At 41.7% G+C, this 21,846-nt stretch overlaps 1 protein-coding gene across 6 annotated transcripts in view; it reads right to left on the reverse strand.

Moving 5' to 3' along the window:
* The window catches only part of MNAT1 (MNAT1 component of CDK activating kinase), a 187,168-nt gene that overhangs the window by 119,289 nt on the left and 46,033 nt on the right, over positions 1 to 21,846 (reverse strand). For all 6 annotated transcript variants that reach the window (XM_073349925.1, XM_073349924.1, XM_073349928.2 and 3 more), the window contains exons 2-3: positions 11,883 to 12,035; positions 10,336 to 10,409 (exon numbers count right to left, since the gene is read on the reverse strand). In XM_073349925.1, the coding sequence (XP_073206026.1) occupies positions 10,336 to 10,409; positions 11,883 to 12,035 (227 nt within the window). The remainder of the gene's footprint in view (positions 1 to 10,335; positions 10,410 to 11,882; positions 12,036 to 21,846) is intronic.

The following is a 21,846-nucleotide window of genomic DNA, read 5'->3' on the forward strand; positions in this document are numbered from 1 at the left end:
CTTAGTGTCATGTGCGAACTTGCTGAGGGTGCAATCCATCCCATCATCCGGATCAGTAATGAAGATGTTGAACAAAATCAGCCCCAGGACCGACACCTGGGACACTCCGCTTGATACCAGCTGCCAACTAGACATGGAGCCATTGAACACTATCTGTTGAGCCCGATGATCTAGCCAGCTTTCTATTCACCTTATAGTCCATTCATCCAATCCATACTTCTTTACCTTGCTGGCAAGAATACTGTAGGAGACCGTATCAAAAGCTTTGCTAAAGTCAAGGAACACCACGTCCACTGCTTTCCCCTCATCCACAGAGCCAATTATCTCATCATAGAAGGCAATTAGATTAGTCAGGCATGACTTGCCCTTGGTGAATCCATGCTGACTGTTCCTGATAACTTTCTTCTCCTGTAAGTGATTCAGAATTGATTGCTTGAGGACCTGCTTCATGATTTTTCTAGTGACTGAGGTGAGGTTGACTGGCCTGTAGTTCCCTAGATCCTCCTCCTTCCCTTTTTTAAAGATGGGCACTACATTAGCCTTTTTCCAGTCCCTGGGACCTCCCCCGATCGCCATGAGCTTTCAAAGATAATGGCCAATGGTTCTGCAATCACATCCGCCAACTCCTTTAGCACTCTCGGATGCAGCGCATCCGGCCCCATGGACTTGTGCTTGTCCAGCTTTTCTAAATAGTCCTTAACCTGTTCTTTCACCACTGAGGGCTGCTCACCTCCTCCCCATACTGTGCTGTTCAGTGCAGCAGTCTGGGAGCTGACCCAGTCTGTGAAGACAGAGGCAAAAAAAAGAACTGAGTACTTCAGCTGTTTCTACATCGTCTGTCACTAGGTTGCCTCCCCCATTCAGTAAGGGTCCCACACTTTCTCTGACCTCCTCCTTGTTGCCCTTGAAACCTTTCTTGTTACCCTTCACTTCCCTTGCTAGCTGCAATTCCAATTGTCCTTTGGCCTTCCTGATTACACCCCTGCATGCTCAAGCAATATTTTTGTATTCCTCCCTAGTCATCTGTCCAAGTTTCCACATCTTGTAAGCTTCCTTTGTGAGTTTAAGCTCACCGAAGATTTCTCTGTTAAGCCAAGCTGGTTACCTGCCATATTTGCTCTTCTTTCTGCACATCGGGATGGTTTGTTCCTATGCCCTCAGTATGGCTTTTTTAAAATACAGCCAGCTCTCCTGAACTACTTTCCCCCTCATATTAGCCTCCCATGGGATCCTGCCCATCAGTTCCCTGAGGGAGTCAAAATCTGCTTTTCTGAAGTCCAGGGTCCATATTCCGCTGCTCTCCTTTCTTTCTTCCTTCTGTCAGGATCCTGAACTCGGCCATCTCATGGTCACTGCTGCCCTCTACGCACGGAAGTGCTCAGTAATTCAACAGGACACAAGTGTAGCTGATATACTATTTCCATTTTTTTAATCTAACAGTAGGCAGGAACCCATCTGGTTCCATTAGCTTGTGTTTGTCCATTTGACTTGCATCCTTTCTCCACTCACACTTTGCATAGGTACAGTAGAAGAAGTGAGCTTCTGGGAGAGTTCTGAAGTAGGCAAGAGAGCTCTATCAGCCCACAAATTGGGCAAGAGCATTCCATGCCTAGAGAGCCACAAAGAAGGTGGCAGAGTGGTGGGAGAGGCAGAAGGGAAGAACAAAGCAGGTGTCATTGGCAGAACAAAAAAGGAGAGAGACAATGACAGAGATATAGGTTGCTGCTTAGTAGCTTTTCATCTGGAATGAAGTAACAAGGAGCTGGAACCAATGATAGTGGCACAAGAAAGGTGGTGAGGGGCATGATGCCACTCATATTTCAAACAAAAGTAACTTTGGAAAAATACAGCACGCTCTTGTAACCAGTGAGTTAGCATTCATTTTCAGGAAGCGTGGCTAATTCCACTAGTCTGGGTTTTAAAATAAATAAATAAATAAATAAATAGTATAGCATCCATAAAGCATGACACACTTTTGTAGCTGCCTAAAATGTTTAGGGATAGCTAACTTAATATCTCTAGTTTTCACCCTGACACATCAACAGGAATCATGGGCCTAGGTTCCTACCCAGAGAGCTCAATACTTATCCCTGGGTAAGGGAAACTTGTAATCCCTTCAACTGGAGCAATTGGGCTGAATATGATGAATATAAAGTGGCATGGTAGATTACAGCTAAAAAACAAATGAACAAATGCTTTATACCCCTTTCTTACAAAGAAGTAATGATCGAAAGGATTTTCAGTTTATTTTAGCCCGACTTTCAGAATTGATGAATCCCAGTCTCTAAGGTGCCACAAGTACTCCTTTTCTTTTTGCGAATACAGACTAACACGGCTACTACTCTGACAACCCCAGACTGACTTCAGAGTTATTTCGGAGACAGGACAGTCTTGCGGTTTAGGCCCTTAATTGGACTCAGAAATCTGGGTTTAATTCCCAGATCTGCCACACATTCCCTATGTGACATTGGGTAAATCATTTAACACCTGTATGTATCTCTTCCCTCAGCTGTAAAAATGGGGGAAATAATACTATTTTTCTCCCACACTTCATCTGCTTGCTCTATTTAGATTTTAAGTTTTTAGGGCAGGGACTATCCCTTATTATGAGCACAAACAGCACCTAGTACAATGGACCCTTGACCTCAGCTGGGGCCACTAGATGTTGTTGTAATACAAGTTAATAATAGTGAATGCTCTCTGCCTTTGAAAACTAGGCCCCTTGTGTTTTGAGAGAGATTGCTCAACATGGATTTTCATTTCTTATGCTGCTCTCTCCCAAAAGAGACAGCATTTTTCAACATTATATTGCTCTGAAACCTTAGAATTTAAAAAAAAAAGTGCAGGGAATACTTCTACTATTTTAGCAATGCAACATTTCCTCAAGAAAACCAGTTATTTTAATCTTGTTTTGACCTCCAGCTTTCCAACCTGTAGCTTCCAACATACAAGCTGTTAGACATTTGGGCACAGTGGCTGAAAAGAATGGTCATGTGAAAATGCTGACGTACAACCACATTTCTGATCAGAGCCCGGCAATGAAAGTAGCTGCATGCGAGTGTCAGAACTTCTTACAATTTAAATCCAGCACATCAGCTCTCTAAACCTACGATAACACAAGAAAGAAAAAGCACATGACAGAGGTACACTGCCCTGGCAGGATACCCAGGTACACTTCAGGTGCATGAGGAGGTAGAAAATGAGAAGCCAAATGTCTTTGGTCACCTGAGCAGCAGGGGTATTCCTCTATAACCTCACTGCTGGATGATTTTCTAAACTGGGTTTTACAAACGTGACTGTTTGGAAAAAATTTTTCAAACTGAACCATAATAGGCTGAACAGGTCCTGACACATGCTGACAAACGTCATATCTGCATGGTTCAAAACATTCACCGTGGGACCACAAGGGCGGGGGAGGCAGAATAAATTTCTCTCTCTTTCTCACTTTATCTTCTTAAACCCATTCCAAATCCACAATCGGCCCTTAGAGCCCGTTACTGAGTAGGCTAGACGCCAATCACTCCTCTCTCCTTCCGGCCCCACAGAACAGAACATCAGATTCTTTCTTCTGCTCCCTCACCCAGACTCAAAACAAGGTTTCAGAATAGCTACCTCACAAGCTGTCTTCCCCACAGCTGTAAGCATCAGCTCCCTGCATAGGACCTCTCTGGGCTCTATGCAAGTTCCTCTCCACCATCGTCATATCATAAGAGCATAAAAACAGCCATACTGGGCCAGACCAATGATCCATTTAGCCCAGTATCCTGTCTTCCAACAGTGACCAATGCCAGGTGTTTCAGAGAGAATTAACAGAACAGGCAATTGAATGATCCATCCTGTTGTCCACTCCTGGCTTCTGAAAAACAGACATTAGGAACACCTGGAGCGTACGGTTGCATCTCAGGTCCATCAATGGCTATTAGCCAGGATGGTCAATCCTCCATGAACTTATCTTTTTTGAAAACGGTTATAGTTTTGACCTTCACAACATTCCCACGTAACGAGGTCCACAGGTTGAATGTGCGTTGTGTGAAGAAGTATTTCCTTTTGCTTCTTTTAAACTTGCTGCCTATTAAACGTAATTGGGTGACCCCTCGTCCTTGTGTTATGTGAAGGAGTAAATAACATTTCCTTATTTATTTTCTCCATACCAAAGGTTTTATAGACCTCCATCATATCCCCCCTAAGTCATCTCTTCTCCAAGCTGAAAAGTTCCAGTCTTTTTAATCTCTCCTCATATGGAAGCTGTTCCATATTCCAAATAATTTTTCTTGCCCTCTCTGTACCTTTTCCAATACTAATAGATTTTTTTGAGATGGGGCAACCAGATCTGCAAGCAGTAATCAAGATGTGGGCATACCATGGATTTATGTAGTGGCATTATGATGATGTTTTCTATCTGATTATCTATCCTTTTTCTAATGGTTCCTAATGTTCTGTTAGCTTTTTTCACTGCTGCTGCATATTAAGCAAATGTTTTCAGAGAACTATCCACACTGACTCCAAGATCTCTTTCTTGAGTGGTAACAACTAATTTAGACCCCATCCTTTTGTATGTACAGTTGGGATTATGTTTTCCAATGTGCCTTACTTTTCATTTATCAACACTGAATTTCCATCTGTCATTTTATTGCCCAGTCACCATCAGTGGCATGTGAGCCACTGCCTTGGGGAGGCTAGCCCCCAGCTCTGCCTTTCTGCTTGCGGCCCTGCCCCTTCAGAGCCCCCACTGCTGCTGCCGGGCCCAGCCTCCGGATCGCCAGGAGGGAGGAAGGGCAAGAGATGTGGCCCTAGAGCCAGCCCCAGCACATGGGAAGAGCCGGCTCACAGACCAGGAAGCAGGAAGGGAACTGGGGGAGGAGCATAAGCGGGGCCACTCCTGGCTGTTGAGGGAGGCACAGCCTCCCCCAAACTATGATACCCACCGCCCATGCCAGTCACCCAATTTTGTGAGATCCCTTTGTAACTCTTTGAAATCTGCTTTGGACTTAACTACCTTGAGTAATTTTGCCAACTCATTGTTGAATCACCACCCTTTTTCCAGTGCCTAGCCTGAAGAAGCAGTCAAGAACTGGCAATGGGGAAGGCAGGTTGCAGGGGGAGTGGGTATCAACTGAGGGACAAATCACAATTCTCAGTAGATAGGTAGGTAGGCAGGCCACAGGCAGCAAACAGATTCACTTCCTTGCCTCAACACAGCATCTCCCAGCACCTTCCCTTAATTCCCCCAAAATCTCTAGACATCAAGGTTTAAAACATTAAAGAGTTAGATTTGGTCTAACCTATATTATAAAAACCTACATTGGCAAGTACGCAAGCTAAACTCTTGGATGTAGAGCCTTCTTTGCTGGTCATTATCTAGCCAAAACTATTAATAGCATACATAGTCTAATGGCTAAATCTTCTAAAAGCACTACTTCCTAACCGAAGTTTTAAAAAAATATTTTCGCTATACAATTACAACAACCTAGCTTAGCAGGCTGGCATGCTCCTTTTTGTTAAGGGCATTTAATTGAATTCTTCTCGGTCCGTGAATAACGGCAGATATTTGAGGATTGGTGAACGTAAGCCATAGAACAAACAATACTGCAACCACGAGCATTTAAAATATGGTGTCACCATATTGATGGTTGAGCCCAATTCCATAGAATTTACACTGACCTCAGTAAGGAGAGTTGCTCAGACATGGTCTGTAGAATTTGGCCAGTTACGGGTTTTGAGAGGTGGGGGGTGTAATTTTAATAGCAACATCTAAAAAAAGTTTCAAATCAACAAGCAAAGAGTTAAAACCAGGAATCCTACATTACTCCTAGCTAAAAATTAGTAAAAAAATTTATGAGTATGACTAGCAAAGCAGATGGCTATTCTGCAAAGATTTCAAAGGCAAGCCAGTCTTATTACTTTCTATTCTGAAGCATAATATAAGCTCATATAATGGGCCTGAAAATCTTAAAGGTAAAGACACAGAAGCCAATTTGTATAGGAGAATTATTTACTTCCTTATTCATCTCACATTGGTTGCTTTAGAAGTTGACCTGCCTTTAGACAGCTGCTGAAATACAACAAGAAGCCTATTGTATTTTCCAAAATGTTTAATTCTATTTAGGCAAAACTCCACAGATTTCCTGAAATCCAGCCTTGACAGAGTGAGATAATCTCTATTTTTAACAATGCTAATAATTAATCTCATAACAAAAGGAAAAACAATCTGATAGTTTATTATGGGATTTAAAATTAACCTTTGAGACAAGTCTTAAAGCCATGTGAAGCAACCATTGGTCTGGGAAAGCAGCATTGTTTATGGTAAATATATCCATTACTGGTGTTTAAATCAGCATCATCAAAATCTCTCACACTTTCGATTGAGGACATTACCAACTTTGAGCCTTCTCTTGATAATTAGTGTTTCTTTTAATGCAGATAGCTATTGTTGCTAGAAAGAATTCTTGCCATTGAAGAATATTCAAGCAAGATTCTCCTGTGAGGTAGAATGGCTGGAGGACGTATGCAGGCATGATTCACTGGCCCAACCCCAACCCCTTCCATTCTGGGGCATAAGGAGTTCTTGCTGAAGCAGACCTAAACAGTCAACTAGGTAAATGGACAATCTGCAAGAGCCCCAATTCATGTGCCCAGCCCTTATCCACAAGGGAAATGCCTGGATTCTCCTGCATCAGGGCCACCCATGACAGTAGAATCAGGAACAAGATTTAACCCAAATGGATTAAAAAACAAAAACAGAATTAGAATCACATGACTTTACAAAGCAACCAAAAAGTGTATGGATGTCACAAAACAATCTGACAGACAGTCAATGTACTTTATAATGAAGTTTATGTTATCAGCTGGGATACAGTCAAGATTTTCTTTCCTATTTCCTAATAAGGGAAAAATTGATTTATTGTGCTGCCTTACCAATAAAATAAAAAAAGGTCAATGAATATTTCTCCTACAGGTTAGCACTTTCCTTATTCTCAAGTCCATTAATTAGCCAATAGAAATTAAAAAAACAAAATTGTAAATCATTATCCTGCGATATTTTATACACATGGACTTAGTGCTTAATGTAGATATTACTGGCTAAGACAGCTACAAATTAAGTTAAAAACTTACTGGTAAGTATTGGTGTAGCACAAACATCACTTTTTCTACCCCATCATTTCTAGCCTCTGCTTCTGAGCAGTCATCATAATGCTCATTGACACTTAGAGACTGGGAGTGGCACAGAGATGACCCCTGAAAGCACAGAGCTTCAAAACGAAGCTGATTGCCAATGCTCCACCACCTCCCCCCAAAACACTGCTTTTGCCATCTGCAGTTGATGCTGAAACAACCCAACCTCTTCTGCCCATACCCTCTTTTAGGGGGCCGGTGGAAAAAAATCAATACGCCATCTAGAAAAACCTAAATTAGGTATTATGAATTATGGATGTTCCATCTCAGTTCTCTTTTTACTGTAAAAAGATGTTTGTTTGTTTGTTTTAAAGTGCTTGCACAGTTACAATTATTTCCAATTACTCATCCCCATCAGGTCAAATAAGGGACATTTTGGCTGGGGAGGTGCAGAAGCTCTCTGTATCTCTGTCGTCTTTTACATTTTGAGAGAGCTGCATGCCTTTGCATTGTGTCGTTTCCTTCGTTAATGAAGTTAATGTGACCCACAGGGAAAACAGGGAAAAAGTCACAGGCATTAGTTCTTTACATCCAGTAAACATTCACTAGATAGTAATTTTGGCATGAACACAAGTCACTACACAATGGTTACTACAAAAAAGGCTTTGAAAAAGTAGAAATGCCCATAGGGCACATGAATAGTAGTCACTTTTTCCCACTTGACTATACTTCATGCTTTAAAAAGCAGTAATTATTAACAACTATGTGTATGGTAGTAATGCCTAGAGGCCCTACTCAAAGATCAGGACCATACTGTGCTAAGTACAGTACACACACATCCTAAAAGGACAGTCCCTGTCAAAAAGAGCTCAGAACTAAGTTTAAAAAAAAATAGTTTAAGAAGCAATATGGAAGGGAAAAGAGTAGATAGCATACAAAAAGGGTCCGGCTCACATTGTTGTACTTGCAGCAGTGTTCTTTCTAAGGCCTATTCCTGCTCTTTGTGAGGCACATGTATGTCCCATTGATTTCAATGAGTGTTGTGCCCAGCTGACCCAAAGCAGAATTTACCCCATTCATTTTTTCTTGGTGTTAATGACAATTAAGTGTCTACAATATGCTAAAAATTGTCAAACTGATTTTTCGTGGGGAATTACCATTTTTTTAAATGGTTGCATTCTAAACCACTTCAAAGTGTGGGGGGGAGGGTGGAAATATTGGCAGGTCAGTACCACAACGTTTATGTTTGTTGCTATATCACCAGCGTTCTCCCTGTTCTTTCTGTTTAAAAAAATAAAGGAAAATAGACTAAGCATAATAGGGTTCTTGTGAAGGGGAAATTAATCTTTCAAATAAGGTTATAGATCACATCTAATGAGAGAAGACACTGTAAAAGACGTGCTCAAGTTGAACTCCAAAGAAACAACCATTGGGGAAACAGCAACAAAAATGTCCCAGGGGCTGCAGAGATAGACACTGCTCCATGTTTTATATACTTTGTTCTATTAACCACATTTTTATTTTACAAACAGAAAAGGAGTACTTGTGGCACCTTAGAGACTAACCAATTTATTTGAGCATAAGCTTTCGTGAGCTACAGCTCACTTCATCGGATTCATAAAAGTGGAAAAATTGGTTAGTCTCTAAGGTGCCACAAGTTCTCCTTTTCTTTTTGCGAATACAGACTAACACGGATGCTACTCTGAAACCTATTTTTATTTTAGGTCTTACGGCTTATTTATTTATTTATTTACTTTTAAATTTACCAGGCATCCAGAGCAAGGTGAAGCTGAACTTCAATCCACTATTGACCTCTACCAACCTCAATGGAAGGTCAATTTCTGCTTCCACCTATACCAGCTTCCTAATCTGTGTGCTGTATCAGCAGTCAACAGCAATTGTCATGTATTATATAGGGGCCAGTCGGCCATGCAGTGCTATAGCATGGTACTGATTTGCACTTGGTTCACATTTGGTAATTTAACATCAACCATGAGAGCTAGAAATATAAATAGAATCTTAAAACTCTGTAGAAAACTTGATGGTGCACATACTCCTACCCACTCAGCCAAGCTTTCCATTCATCTGAGGCGAATGGATGTTTCAAGCCATGGTAATAGCAATAATGAGATGGAAGCCTATGGCAAATGCTGCAAAATATTCTCTTCTGTTTCATAAGCACAAAATAGATTCTCCCAGCATCATTTCAACAATCTGTCTAAGTTGCTAGAACCTCCCACAGACACACACACTCTACCTACCTCTCCCAAAGGCTTTGGCCTGCCTGGCTATATCTGAAGTTTCCCAGACAAACACATTAACTCTCCAGTTTCTACCTTCTGATGCCAACAACAACATGCTACTTATAGCTGAAAAGGTGGGGAATGCAACTCTCTGAAGCTAACACCAACAAAGTTTAGAGGAATGCTTACTCTTCTTTGCTGAAGAGTTAAAAGGGAGCAAGATCACCTTCATGTTTTCTTTTAAACCTAAATCATTGCCTTCCCTGAAAGTACCCAGCCCCTTCAGTCCACCTCCAAAAAGCAAACAAACAATTTAAGAGCGACTCCTCTGAACACTTCTATTTTTGTCTATGCAGACTCCATCACCTTTCCATAAATCTTGAGTAACTCTAAAAAAGTGGAAAATGAACTCCAATACAAACAAATTCCTCCCTCAAAGGGCAAGTCTCTGCTTCAGCAAATCCAAGGAGAAAGAGTTCAGCGTCTGCTCCTAAACCTTCCTCTCCCGCGTAGCAACATAAAATGCTGCCACAGTGGTATGTAAGGTCATCTGCTTCAAAGCAGCTTCCAACTACTGTACTCACAGAAGCAAAATGATGAAAGACACCATATGGCTGCTGTCATGGTAAACAAAGCTAACAGAGGCATATAATAAGAATTCGAATTTTTCTTCTTTGTTTAATCTTTTCTTTTGCAGCACCACCAATGCCCTGTGTGCATTTCCTTTCCAGCAATAGAACACCACTTCCTCTATGCATCATAGTTTTTCTTTTGCAGATAAATGTTTATTACTTAAATATGTCCCCCAACTGGACAAATATGATTAAAAATGTAAGGAGAAAGTAATTAGATAAACATCAGATACCATGATAAACCCTATTAAAGAAATGCAGCTTTGATATTCTATTAGGCAGTCGGAAGATAAAAGCCTGTGGTCTCATGAGCACAGCACATCAAAAATGTAAGCATTAAGACTTACCAATTTCTTCTACTTCTTCCAGGAAATCATTATATTCCGTTAGACTGGGAAAGTCATCTTCTCTTTTATTGTATCTGAGAGAGACGAGAAACTAGTGTTTGCATAATGCACCGAGATGGCAGTTGAATTCAACACTGGGCTCACTTCATACATGGTATATATGGCCAAGGATTATTATGGTCAGAATACTATATGGCTCCTTTAAAGTGAAATAGGACTGCCCATCCCCCAGTGAAGAGACCACCACTGTCTGAACCAGTGCTACACCTGAGTCTTTATCACGTTTCTGGAGCTGCAAAGAAGTGGAGGCATAGGCTAGCGTGTACCAATTCCAAATCAGCTCCTCAGACACTACTTAAAAAAAAAAGAGCAGACTTACTAGGAGTACTCTCAGCTAGAAAATAACCACCTCAGCTCCTTGTGGAAATGGCTAAAGAGTATGCAGTTTGGCTTTGTGTCCAGCTCTGGTGCAGCCATTAAGTGCCACCGTATTTGAGCCCAGGCACCCACACCTCTCAAAGCTCGCATGTGGGATGCAACAATGACACAAAATGAGGGACAGACAAACAAACATAAAATGTTGTGGGATTCATCTCTTCAGCATCAGTAACTCTTTCACACAATCCTTTATTTCTGACCAAAACAGTTTTCAGCAGTAAAGGTGAGAGAACAACAATTTTACTCCTGAGGGAATTCTGCACACACAAAAAAAACCCCACACCCTAAAAATTCTGTGCACAATATAATAAAGTAACAATATAATCATGCCATTTTCAATTATTTTTGGTAACTTTATTTCAAAATACCTGTCAGCAAGTATGTCTGTAATAATAAAACAAAAAAAAAAGATTCAGGAAATGTTGGTAGACTCTTTACCAACACTTGTATGTCAAACACAGAAGACTTTATGGATATGTCTACACAGCAAAGAAAAACTCAGGGCTGGCCAGTGCCAGCCAACATGGGCTGGAAAGGGTCAGGCTGTAGGGCCTGTTTAATTTCTGTGCAGACTTCTGGGCTCAGACTAGAGCTGGAGCTCCAGGACCCTCCCACCTTACAGGGTTCAGCCCCAGTCTTCATATGTGGGACCCTCACATCTTCAAACTCCATGGTTCAAAACCTAGGTCCAGATGCAACAATAACAAGGCTCCTGTTCCTTGATCCACTCACTGATTCACCTCAAAAAGGACAAAGCAACTATTGTCCTCGCACTCTAGAGCCAATTCAGTTTGGAAGGTAAACCCTTTTCAAGGAGGCAAGCACAACAACCCCACATTACACAGAGTGGACCTGGTTAGGAAAGCAAAGACACCTCAAGGTCATGATGAGCCTCTGCTCCTAATGAGGTCAACCAGTTACATGGCTTGCAGAGCAAATCAATTCCTTTTTTAAAATTAGGCACTTAAATCTTCAAACAAAACAAAATTAAGACATCTGAATCTTTAGATCCACACACACATACTCCCATTGGCAAAAATAAATCCTTTTTTGAAGATGGAAATAATTTAAGTCCATTTGAATTTAGTTTTCTGAACTACAATACTCACACTTTCAATACTTTCTTCCGAATTTCCACCTCCTTGTCGATGGCAGGGTCTTCAAAGAGCTGCACTCTGAAGTTGCTTTTCCGCAGCGGGGTATCACACTCCTGACAGTTTCCGGCCCCCCGGACAAACAGCAGCTCCACACAACTCTCGCATCTGACAGAGAGAAAAATGAGTTAAATGAAAGAGTGATGCTTAACAGTAACTGCAAGGTAAGTCTTTCCCCTGTTTATTATTTGCACATTATTTTTAATTTTGTGTGAATGAGAGTGACAGCAAGGAAACACTGTGCTCATGAAAGGTGCCAGGTTAACATCACTAGAAACAAACGTCCTCTATTCAAAGTACCCAAGAGCATCATCAATGGCAATGCAAGTTTCCCTACATTGGCCTGGTCTAAGGAAGCCCCCTCCAGGCTTTATTCTCCCTGTTTAAACTGCTTGGCCTCTTTGCTGAGAACACCAGGTAGCCTGCGTTCTCACTGCAAAGTGGGGGAGTGGATGACGTGGATGGAAAAGAAGGGGAGCTGGCGGAAGCCTCCTGGGTAATTGTGGAATGAACATAGGGTTACCTGCACTGTAAACTTTTATCTGCCAGGTAGTCCCAGACATCTAATGATGAAGTTGTAGGCTGCTTAAACTCATAACAAAATGTCTGCTGTCCTCCTTTCTGTATAGCTGGACAATAAGGGTATCACAATCTGGCCCTAGCCCTCCCAGCAATTATAAATAGTACTGTAACAGTTCTGTCACTCTGGACCTGAGCTAGATTCAAACCAGGCTCAACCACATTCAAGAGATTCTATGTCCCATTATTACCAATGCCCAGTGTTAGAGTCCCCTTATTTTTTCTGCTCATAAATTCAGAGCACTGCACATAAATAGATTGTACACAGAAACAGCATACCCCGCCTCACCCCCCAAAATGCTGATTCCTACCACATTAACGAGCATCTTCGTTTTTAACTGTCACTTGCTAAATGTCAACTGACATTTAACAACAAAAGAAGAACACCCAGAGGACACTGAAACCAATACAAAACTCAAGATGTATTTGGGTACTCGTACCATGCAAAATACTAGCACAGGACAACACCTGTTGCAGTCATGTCCTATTGTTGAGGGGGTGAGAGAGAGAGCGCGCTATTTATATCTTCGGTACATTAAAGCCATGAAACAGTTCTATACTAATGGCCAAGATTCACTGTCTCTTCCTAATCTCAGGATGCCAGGCAAATTATTAGAGAGTTCAGAGAAACACTGAGACGGCTGTGAAGGAACTTGAAACAAAACTTCCATCCCGCTGAGCAGACCGGTTCCATTACTTATTGAGGCAGAGCAGGCTAGAGTGACCTAATTTTATTCTGCCTTCATTTAAGATTGGAAATTGCAGAACAGTGCAACTGTAATTAGTTGCTCTGATGTTACTTTGCCATTCTGCTTGAATGCTATCTTAAACACTGGCCAACTCCATTCCATTAACCAATCTTCCTCTTATTTATATTTCTCTCTCACACGCACACACACACTTACTACTTCTACTTCAGAAGCACAAACATTTAAATACAATTTATCAAAGAAGGAGGGGAAGGAAAAAAAAAAAACTTTTTAGCACATTTGACCAGAAAAGTGATGCACTACAAGGATGTCAGCTCAAAAATTAAGCTTCTGTTCAAACTGTTTTGCCTACTATCATTTACAAGCAACACCCATAACTGAAATAATAGAAAGACAGTGGGAAGGAAACATTTCCTTTCTACCACTATGTTTACTCTGTGCATGTGACAACCCTACGTGTATAGACAGTTTCATTGTTCCCTTGGTTTAGGCAGTCAATTTTGTTTGTGTGGGTCTCTTGCTATATCACCTGGTGCAGAAAAGGGATGGGGGTAGGGGACAGATTTTAATTTTTAAATTAGGGAAACAAGGCTGTAAAGCTACAAAGATTTGCAGGTTGACCCAGGCGCTAATGTTTTTATTATAGTATTGTCTAGGGACCAACTGCAAACAGGACCCTACTGTGCCAGGCACTGTGCAAACACAGTAGTACCTGAAGCAACGTAACATTCTCCCTCCCTCCCTCCAAATTGACTAGATATCAAGTTCAAACTAGACCCGACTCTGAAAGCATCCCTACCTGAGAAAGCACTGAAGCAAGCGCTCTAGTGTTTTCCCAAATTGGGGCCAGTGTCTCTTGAAGGCTAGAAAATATCTGTCTATACCAAAAAGGTGCCAGGACACCTCTAGCTGGGAATTCCATTTCACGTGCTCAAGTTCCCATTTTCCTCACACACCAAATCCTGCCTTCCATTACTTATATGCAACCCCTTTTGAATTCAATAGGGGTTACCTGGGACTTTTTAAAGGGCAGAATTTGGCACAGAGCAGGCAAAAATCTCTTGCCCAACAGCAGTATCCTCACTATCCCAGAGAACGATTACATAGAGTTGAAACTCCACATTTCCTTGCTGATCGGCCATACCTGCCTTCAAGCAAAGGGAGGTCTGGCCACCTTCTCAACGACTGATCACAGACACGTTTGATCTCAAGAATATTCTTGTTTTATTAAAAGAAAAGAAATAATCTCCTGAGATCCCATCTGACTGGTTCTCTTTGATCTCTTTGTGTACCACTAAACCCAAAGAACACACTTATAAGACAAGGGCAGGCTGCAGGAAAGAGGGGATTAATTACATTTGGAAAGTGCATACAGGCCCTGATCCTGATTAGGGCCCTGCTGTGCTAGGTGTTGAACAAACAAGAAAAGAAAAATATGGTTCCTGACCCAAAAAGTTTATGAATCTCAATCCTGAAACATGCAGGCGAACTGCTGCATCCACATGGAGTCCCAGTGGGGTTCTCTACAGGCACAGCAGTCAGACCACGTGATGCATGTAGCGTGACCACCTTTTCAAAAGGCAAAAGCAGGACACATGTAGGAGATGCCGCCCCTCTCTGTGACCCCACCCCCCACTCCTCCTCTTCCCCCAAGACCCCACCCCTGGCCAGGCTGGAAGCCAGTCCAGGTTAAGAGCCACCCAAGGAGCCTTTTGTGCTGCTGTGGGGAGTCCCGGACCCTCCGCCTGCCGTGGGCAGGGGGCCGAGGGGCCCTAGAGCAGCCCCAGTCCCATGTCTCCACCCCCAAGGCAGGTGGAAGGTCCAGGGCTCTCCAGAGCAACTCGGACTCCCTGGGCAGCTCTTACTACTGCCTGGCTCCTGCTTCTGGCTTGGCCAGGGGGAGAAAGACCAGGAGATGGGGCCTCATGGCGAGTGGAAAAGGCCAACCTCAGCAAGAGGCTGGGGCCACCCCTGAGCCTCACGCAAGCATGGAGCAGCGCCACAGGAAATCCAGGACAAATGCTGTCCCAGAGTCATTCAGCCCAGGACTGGGACTTGAACTCTGCATTTCAGGACTGTCCCACCCAATTTGGGATGGGTGGTCACCTTATTTGCACATGGTAGGATCATGGCCTACGATGACATCACAGAGCTGTCCCAAGGAGGGTCACCCATAGGCTATGTAGATTCAGACAGACAATGTATCATGCATCTATTTAGCAGGAATAGTAATACCAGATAGTGTAGCATTCCCTTACCTGCCCACCTTTGGACAATTCCATTTAGGAACTGGCAAGCCACTTAGCCTTTGCATATCAGTTACTCTACTTAATCAGGACAGGCATTTTTGGCCCCAATTCAGCAAAGCCCTTAAGCATATGCTTAACTCCAACTGAAGTCAGTGCTTAAGGGCTTTGCTGAATTGGGTCCTTTGTCAGGATTTCAGGGAACTAATATAGCCTAATAATAACAAAGGTTATGGATTGCTGCTTAAATCAGGACTGTACATTTGTTCAGACCTGGATCCTGCTCCCATACAAGTCAATGACATAATTCCTAATGATCTCAGTGGGAACTGGACCCTGAATAACGATGCATTCGACAGTGACACGTGATGCTTAACCAAGTCAAAAAAAGATGGGAAATTGTGAACTCCAGTCTTAATACAGAATGTGTCAAAGAAAACTACGTATCATTTGTATTCAAAATACTTTATTTAATTTTACATTTGTGTGTGTCCTAAAAAACACTTTCTTAATTGGGAGGAGTCATCCACCAGGGTATCTGGGTGGATAGGCAGTGGGGAAAGGAGTTACTAATTTCATCTAAAAATAGTCACACAAACGTCTAGAAGAGACTGGACTCTTTACAGTAGAATAAGATCAGCAAGACCCAATTATCATTACAAAGGTCAACCAACATTTGTAGAATACTGGCAAGATGTTCTAACAACTTTTTATCCCCCTTCAGAAGTGCCAAATGTTAAATGAACATCTCATGCTTATATAAGGGCCTGCTCTATGATTATGCTGAGAAGCGTGACAGACTGACAACATTCTGCAATATCATGAATGAACTGTATAGAATGAAGATAAAAGTTATGGAATTAGGGTTAATACCTTTGGGGTAAACTGTATTAAAATGCAACTGTGTATGTGTTATTGTGGCATTATATGTACCTTCCTTAGTAAGGAGGGGGGATACTAATGTACTTCCTCCTTATCAACCCTTTTCATGCCACTCCCCTGGAGAGGTATGCATATATTAGGGATGTAAATATCAGTTTAAAAAGTTACACAGTTAAATGATTTAAATTATATCATTTAACTGGTTAACCCGGCCCAGCAGGGCCTGGGACCTCTCCAGGGCTGGGGTCCCTCTGGCCAGATAGCTTGGTGTGGTGCAGCCGGGACCCCTCCTGCCCACGCGGCGCAGCCAGGGTTGGGATCCCTCCAGCCAGCACAGGGCCGCCAGGGTTAATGGTTACGGTCGGTTAACAGTAAGCCTAATGCTTACCAGTTGACCTTTTACATCCCTAGCATATATTAGTTCAAACTGGATTCTCCAGGGATCAGCAGACAAAGGACGGGTTTTTGGATAAACAGTCTGGTTTTAAACTGGCTCAGGACCTTCTTCCTGATCCAGCAAACAGAAGGACCCCTGGTCAATGGATGGCCCCAATCCGTAGGGTAAGTTGGAAGGACTGGGCCTACTGAGGCCTTATTCTGAGCTGAACTTGTAACCACAGGGAATCCCCCTTGCAGGGGGCATGAAGGACTGTTCCTGTCAGAATCCATGTTAGGGTTAGGGTGAACCCTGGTAAGCTTATTAGCTTACTGTAGATACTTTTATTGTTTTAATGTGTTTTTTCTGTAATGCTTTTTACTTTAAGAGTAAAGCAGGCTTCCTTAGACAGTGCTGTGTGGTACCTTATACCTGGAGCAAATAAACCTATTATCAGTCTCTGAAGAGAAAGCAAGCAGGTGTCCTTGGGCAACTTGTCTATGCTGGGGGTAACCGTGCAGGCAGGGAACGGTGCAGCCTGGAAATACCCTGGTCAGACGAGAAAGACAAGAATCTCCACCGTGAGAGGCAATGGCTGGGGAGCCGGAAGCCCGAGAGTGGGCACCCTTGCTGGACTACTGATGGGAAATACAGGAGAGTTGCCCTGAACTGCATCAGCAAGATGGCATATTTATGAGGAATGCAAACAACAAAATGGGAAAATGTATTTAGCATTGTGAATGCATTCACAACACTAAATTACTTTCTACACTTAACCTAAATATTTAGTTGGTAACGGACCACGTTAAAGAGATCTTTCTCTGTTGTGCTTTGGAAACATTTTTTAGAAGTTTAAAGTTTTGTGGGGAGAACATTAGATATTTCACAAAATAAGCTCCACTTCCTAGAGCTGGGCATTTATTTTGGACAAACCATCTTCTAAAAAACAAAAAAAACAAAAAACCCAACCTTTAAATAGTAAACACTTGGGTGTGATCCAGCATTTTGTGCATCTCCCTATGGACTGCACTCGGTGTGGGTGGAGGGAATAAAGAATCAGGCCCCGCTGATGCTATTGCTATGTTAAGACAAATGGAATTAGTTCACATTTTGATGGTACTGCATATTGTTTTAGTCTGGTTGGCTGCAGAGCAAACAAAACAGCAGCATAAAGGAAGGGCTATCTCTGCAAGCAGAAGTGCTAGAAATGCTTTTTAATGAAATCTTAGATTCTGCTGAGTACAGCAAGTCTGCAGAAGAAGCCTAGATCCACGGCCATTACTCATTCCTAACAACATTTTTATGGTATTTTTTGTTTTTGAAGCAGAGCAGTAGAGTTGTTTTATTCTCCTTCTTTGCAGAGTTGGGTTGTTTTTTGTTTTAAGTAGAGATGTACGTACTTAAAAAAAAATCAAATATTTAACTACTTCTATCTGCATTTTTTCTGGCATTTTAACCAACATTCTTCTATAGTTTAAAGTAACCTGCATTTCATCTATGAATCATTCTGCCTAGGCACAGTTCAGATAAAATGAGAACAAATCTGAACATTATCCCAGACTCAAATCAAAACCAAAGTGCTTCAAAGTGGGGGGGGAAATAGAACAATTATTTTTCTTTTTTCATTTGCATTTGTCTCAACCTTTCTAGATTTCAGATGGAGCCAGAAGAAGCAGCTCCAAGAAACCAGCAGAAGAGAGATTTTGTTGTATATGTGAATAGGAAACATAAGAAATCTCATAAGAAAAGCTTGATCTAGTAAGATTTCTACCCTGATTTCCAAGCCGCAGATGCTTTACAGAAAGCGGACCACCCTTTTAGTGCAAATAAAAAGATTTCTAAACAGCTTTCAAAGTTGTATTTATTGCACAAGATTCACATGTGGTTAATAGCCACCCATGCTCCACAGCCGTGTCTGCTGCACACAAATACTGAGTAAAGCTGTGGCTGACTGGTTATTACAGATTTGTTTTCTGAGATTATGCATGGTACAAGGCATAGACAGGGCTGCTGGGCTACCAGGCACTGCCCAGTAGGCTGGTTCTTTCCATGGGCTGAAGTAGTGCTCAGTTCTGTGGTTCCGAAAGATTATGGGATTTGGGCCATCACATGAACATTTTACGGGTCACAGACCGAAAACGTTGGTGGCTGGGGGGCAGGGAGGTGGGGGGGAAGGGGAAGGCAGGCAAGCAGTTTTGCAAAAGGGCCTGGTGCTTCTGAGTAAGAGGAGCTGTGAGAGCAGCTGATGGGACAAAATGAAGGTGGAGTTGCTATGAGGCAGCTTCTCCCTCCTCCCATCCCTACAGCTCTTTGCTCTAGGGGTTGGGAAACACTGCTCCACGGGACTGCAGCACAGGTTGGAGAAAAACTAATGGTTTTTTTTTTTGTTGTTGATTTAAAAAAAATTTAGTTATTTGTTAAAAATAAACCCAATTAAAATTAAAATAAAATGTAATACTAAATATAAGGCCTTAATTTACTATAGCATCTTAAAACATTAAATAAAATAAATATGCTGAATTGATGAGTGTCTATCAAAAACTTGAGTTAAAAGGCTGCTTTTCTATATAAAGAAGAATCAGGGAAAGCCATCTAACTTTTGAGGTAAAGCTTTCTAAATATGGCATAATAGGGGCTGTACTACCAGGTGCAAGAGACCGGCGAAGTCATCACAGGCACTGGGACCCAGCCTCGGACTCCAAACAGAAATTCCTGAGAGTAAATTTACCCAGTACCTCTGGGTTAAAAAGGAACATATGCCAAATGGAAAAAGTGCAACAGAGATGCAAGGCCTGGTTGTCAGAATGAAGCAACATTATGAAAAACGCTCCTTAGAAGGCAATGATGTTGAAGATGATGTGGACACATCTGAACAATCTGGTTTACTAATTTTTGCACCATTCTTATGTACTGCCTACCGTGTCTTACTAGGTCAGTAAATGATAACTTAGATTCTTGTCATAAATTTGCATCTTGGGTGGATTACTTATGTATTTCAACATGTGTGTGTTACCAATTATATTTTGATGTTTGTTCATTGTGGTAGTATTTTATTGATTAATTTTTTTTTTAACTGTTCCTGCTGGATTTATGAAACGATTTTTATTGCTGAGTATAATCAAATATCCTAGGTGAAGGCTTCCTGTTTAAAAGTAAAGTTGTATTAGGCATTTATGAATTTTAAAATTTTTTAAAAGTTTTTTCCCCAAGCTATTGGTATGTTGTTAGAGATAAGGGTTTAAACAGATTTAGATAATCATTATGATTTATTAATTATTTTCCCTATAAAACTGGGTTTAGAATAAATTACATCATTTAATCAGTGGTACAAACAGCTACAGAAGTACGAATCTTCCATTTAGGATCTCAACTTTTTAAAATCAGTGCTCTGAGTAACACTCGCTGACCATGACATTTTCTTAACATTTTGCTTCAGGTTCCATCTTAGACATACGGGGTTATGAATGCCCACCCTTTGCAATGTCTACAACATCAGAATCATCTGCTGGCATCACCAGCAGTGCTGCAACTAAACAAAACATCAAACAGTAAATTACATGTATCAAAGAAAAAGAAAGACTTTCTTCATCATCCAATCAAACCATGGATGTGCTGGTAATGAGGACCAGCAAATTCCAGTGAGACTCCACAGATAAAAGTAGCTTGGATTGTTTATACAAACAAATTCTCCGTCGTGTCTTGTTCACAAGAAACATTTCATTGACATGGTTCAGTCATTATGACCAGGCTACACTCTATCCAGTAGATCAGACTTTGTTGGAAGGTTACTGGATACAGGGTACAAGAAAGCAATTGAACAGCATGCAAAAAACATTGACAGGAAATTTGTTAATCTGAATCTTGATAGGTGGAGCAATATACACAATGATCCAGTGGTATGTGCTTGTGTGACAACAGAAGATTCAGTTGTCTATCCTACAGAAGCAATTGATACAATAAGGAAATGCACATACAGCAGAATATTCAAAAGTAGCAGCAGTAAAAGCTATAACAAACTGAACAAAAATTCAAGTGTATAGCTTTGTCACAAACACTGCTGCAAATGTAGCAAAGATTAGAAGAAATCTAGAATAAGATAATGAAGGGAAATTTATAACGTATGGCTGCAGTGCTCAGCTGACGCATCTTTTATCAAAGAGACTTAAGTACAACTCTAGGAATAAAGAAAAACGTTGTTGAAGTAGCAAAATACTTCTGTAACAACTGCTTTGCTTCAGCTTCACTGAACATAGCAGGAGGATGCAAAACTAGTTCTCCCCCAACATGTACAATGAAATTCAGTGGTTAACTGTCTTCAGCTATTTATTAAGAACTTGCCTACTCTGACCATTTGTGAAGAAAATCGTGGCAAAATAGGTGGAACTATCACCCCCAAAGTAGTCAAAAAAATGTAGAAGATACGCTGAATATACTGAAACCTATTTCCATCGCCTTGGACAAACTTCAGAAAGATTTCTGTTGACGTTACAGGGACAAACCATCCCGATGTGTCGAAAGAATAGTAAATACGGCAGGCGACCAGCTTGGCTTAACGGTGAAATCCTAGCGGATCTTACACATAAAAAAGAAGCTTACAAGAAGTGGAAGGTTGGACATATGACCAGGGAAGAGTATAAAAATATTGCTCGGGCATGTAGGAATGAAATCAGGAGGGCCAAATCGCACCTGGAGCTGCAGCTAGCGAGAGATGTTAAGAGTAACAAGAAAGGTTTCTTCAGGTATGTTGGCAACAAGAAGAAAGCCAAGGAAAGTGTGGGCCCCTTAATGAATGAGGGAGGCAACCTAATGTGCTTTTTTTGCCTCTGTCTTCACTAACAAGGTCAGCTCCCAGACTGCTGCGCTGGGCATCACAACATGGGGAATAGATGGCCAGCCCTCTGTGGAGAAAGAGGTGGTTAGGGACTATTTAGAAAAGCTGGACGTGCACAAGTCCATGGGGCCGGACGAGTTGCATCCGAGAGTGCTAAAGGAACCGGCGGCTGTGATTGCAGAGCCATTGGCCATTATCTTTGAAAACTCGTGGCGAATGGGGGAAGTCCCAGATAACTGGAAAAAGGCTAATGTAGTGCCAATCTTTAAAAAAGGGAAGAAGGAGGATCCTGGGA

The sequence above is a fragment of the Lepidochelys kempii genome, chromosome 6, assembly GCF_965140285.1.
Source record: "Lepidochelys kempii isolate rLepKem1 chromosome 6, rLepKem1.hap1, whole genome shotgun sequence".
NCBI lineage: Eukaryota > Metazoa > Chordata > Testudines > Cheloniidae > Lepidochelys > Lepidochelys kempii.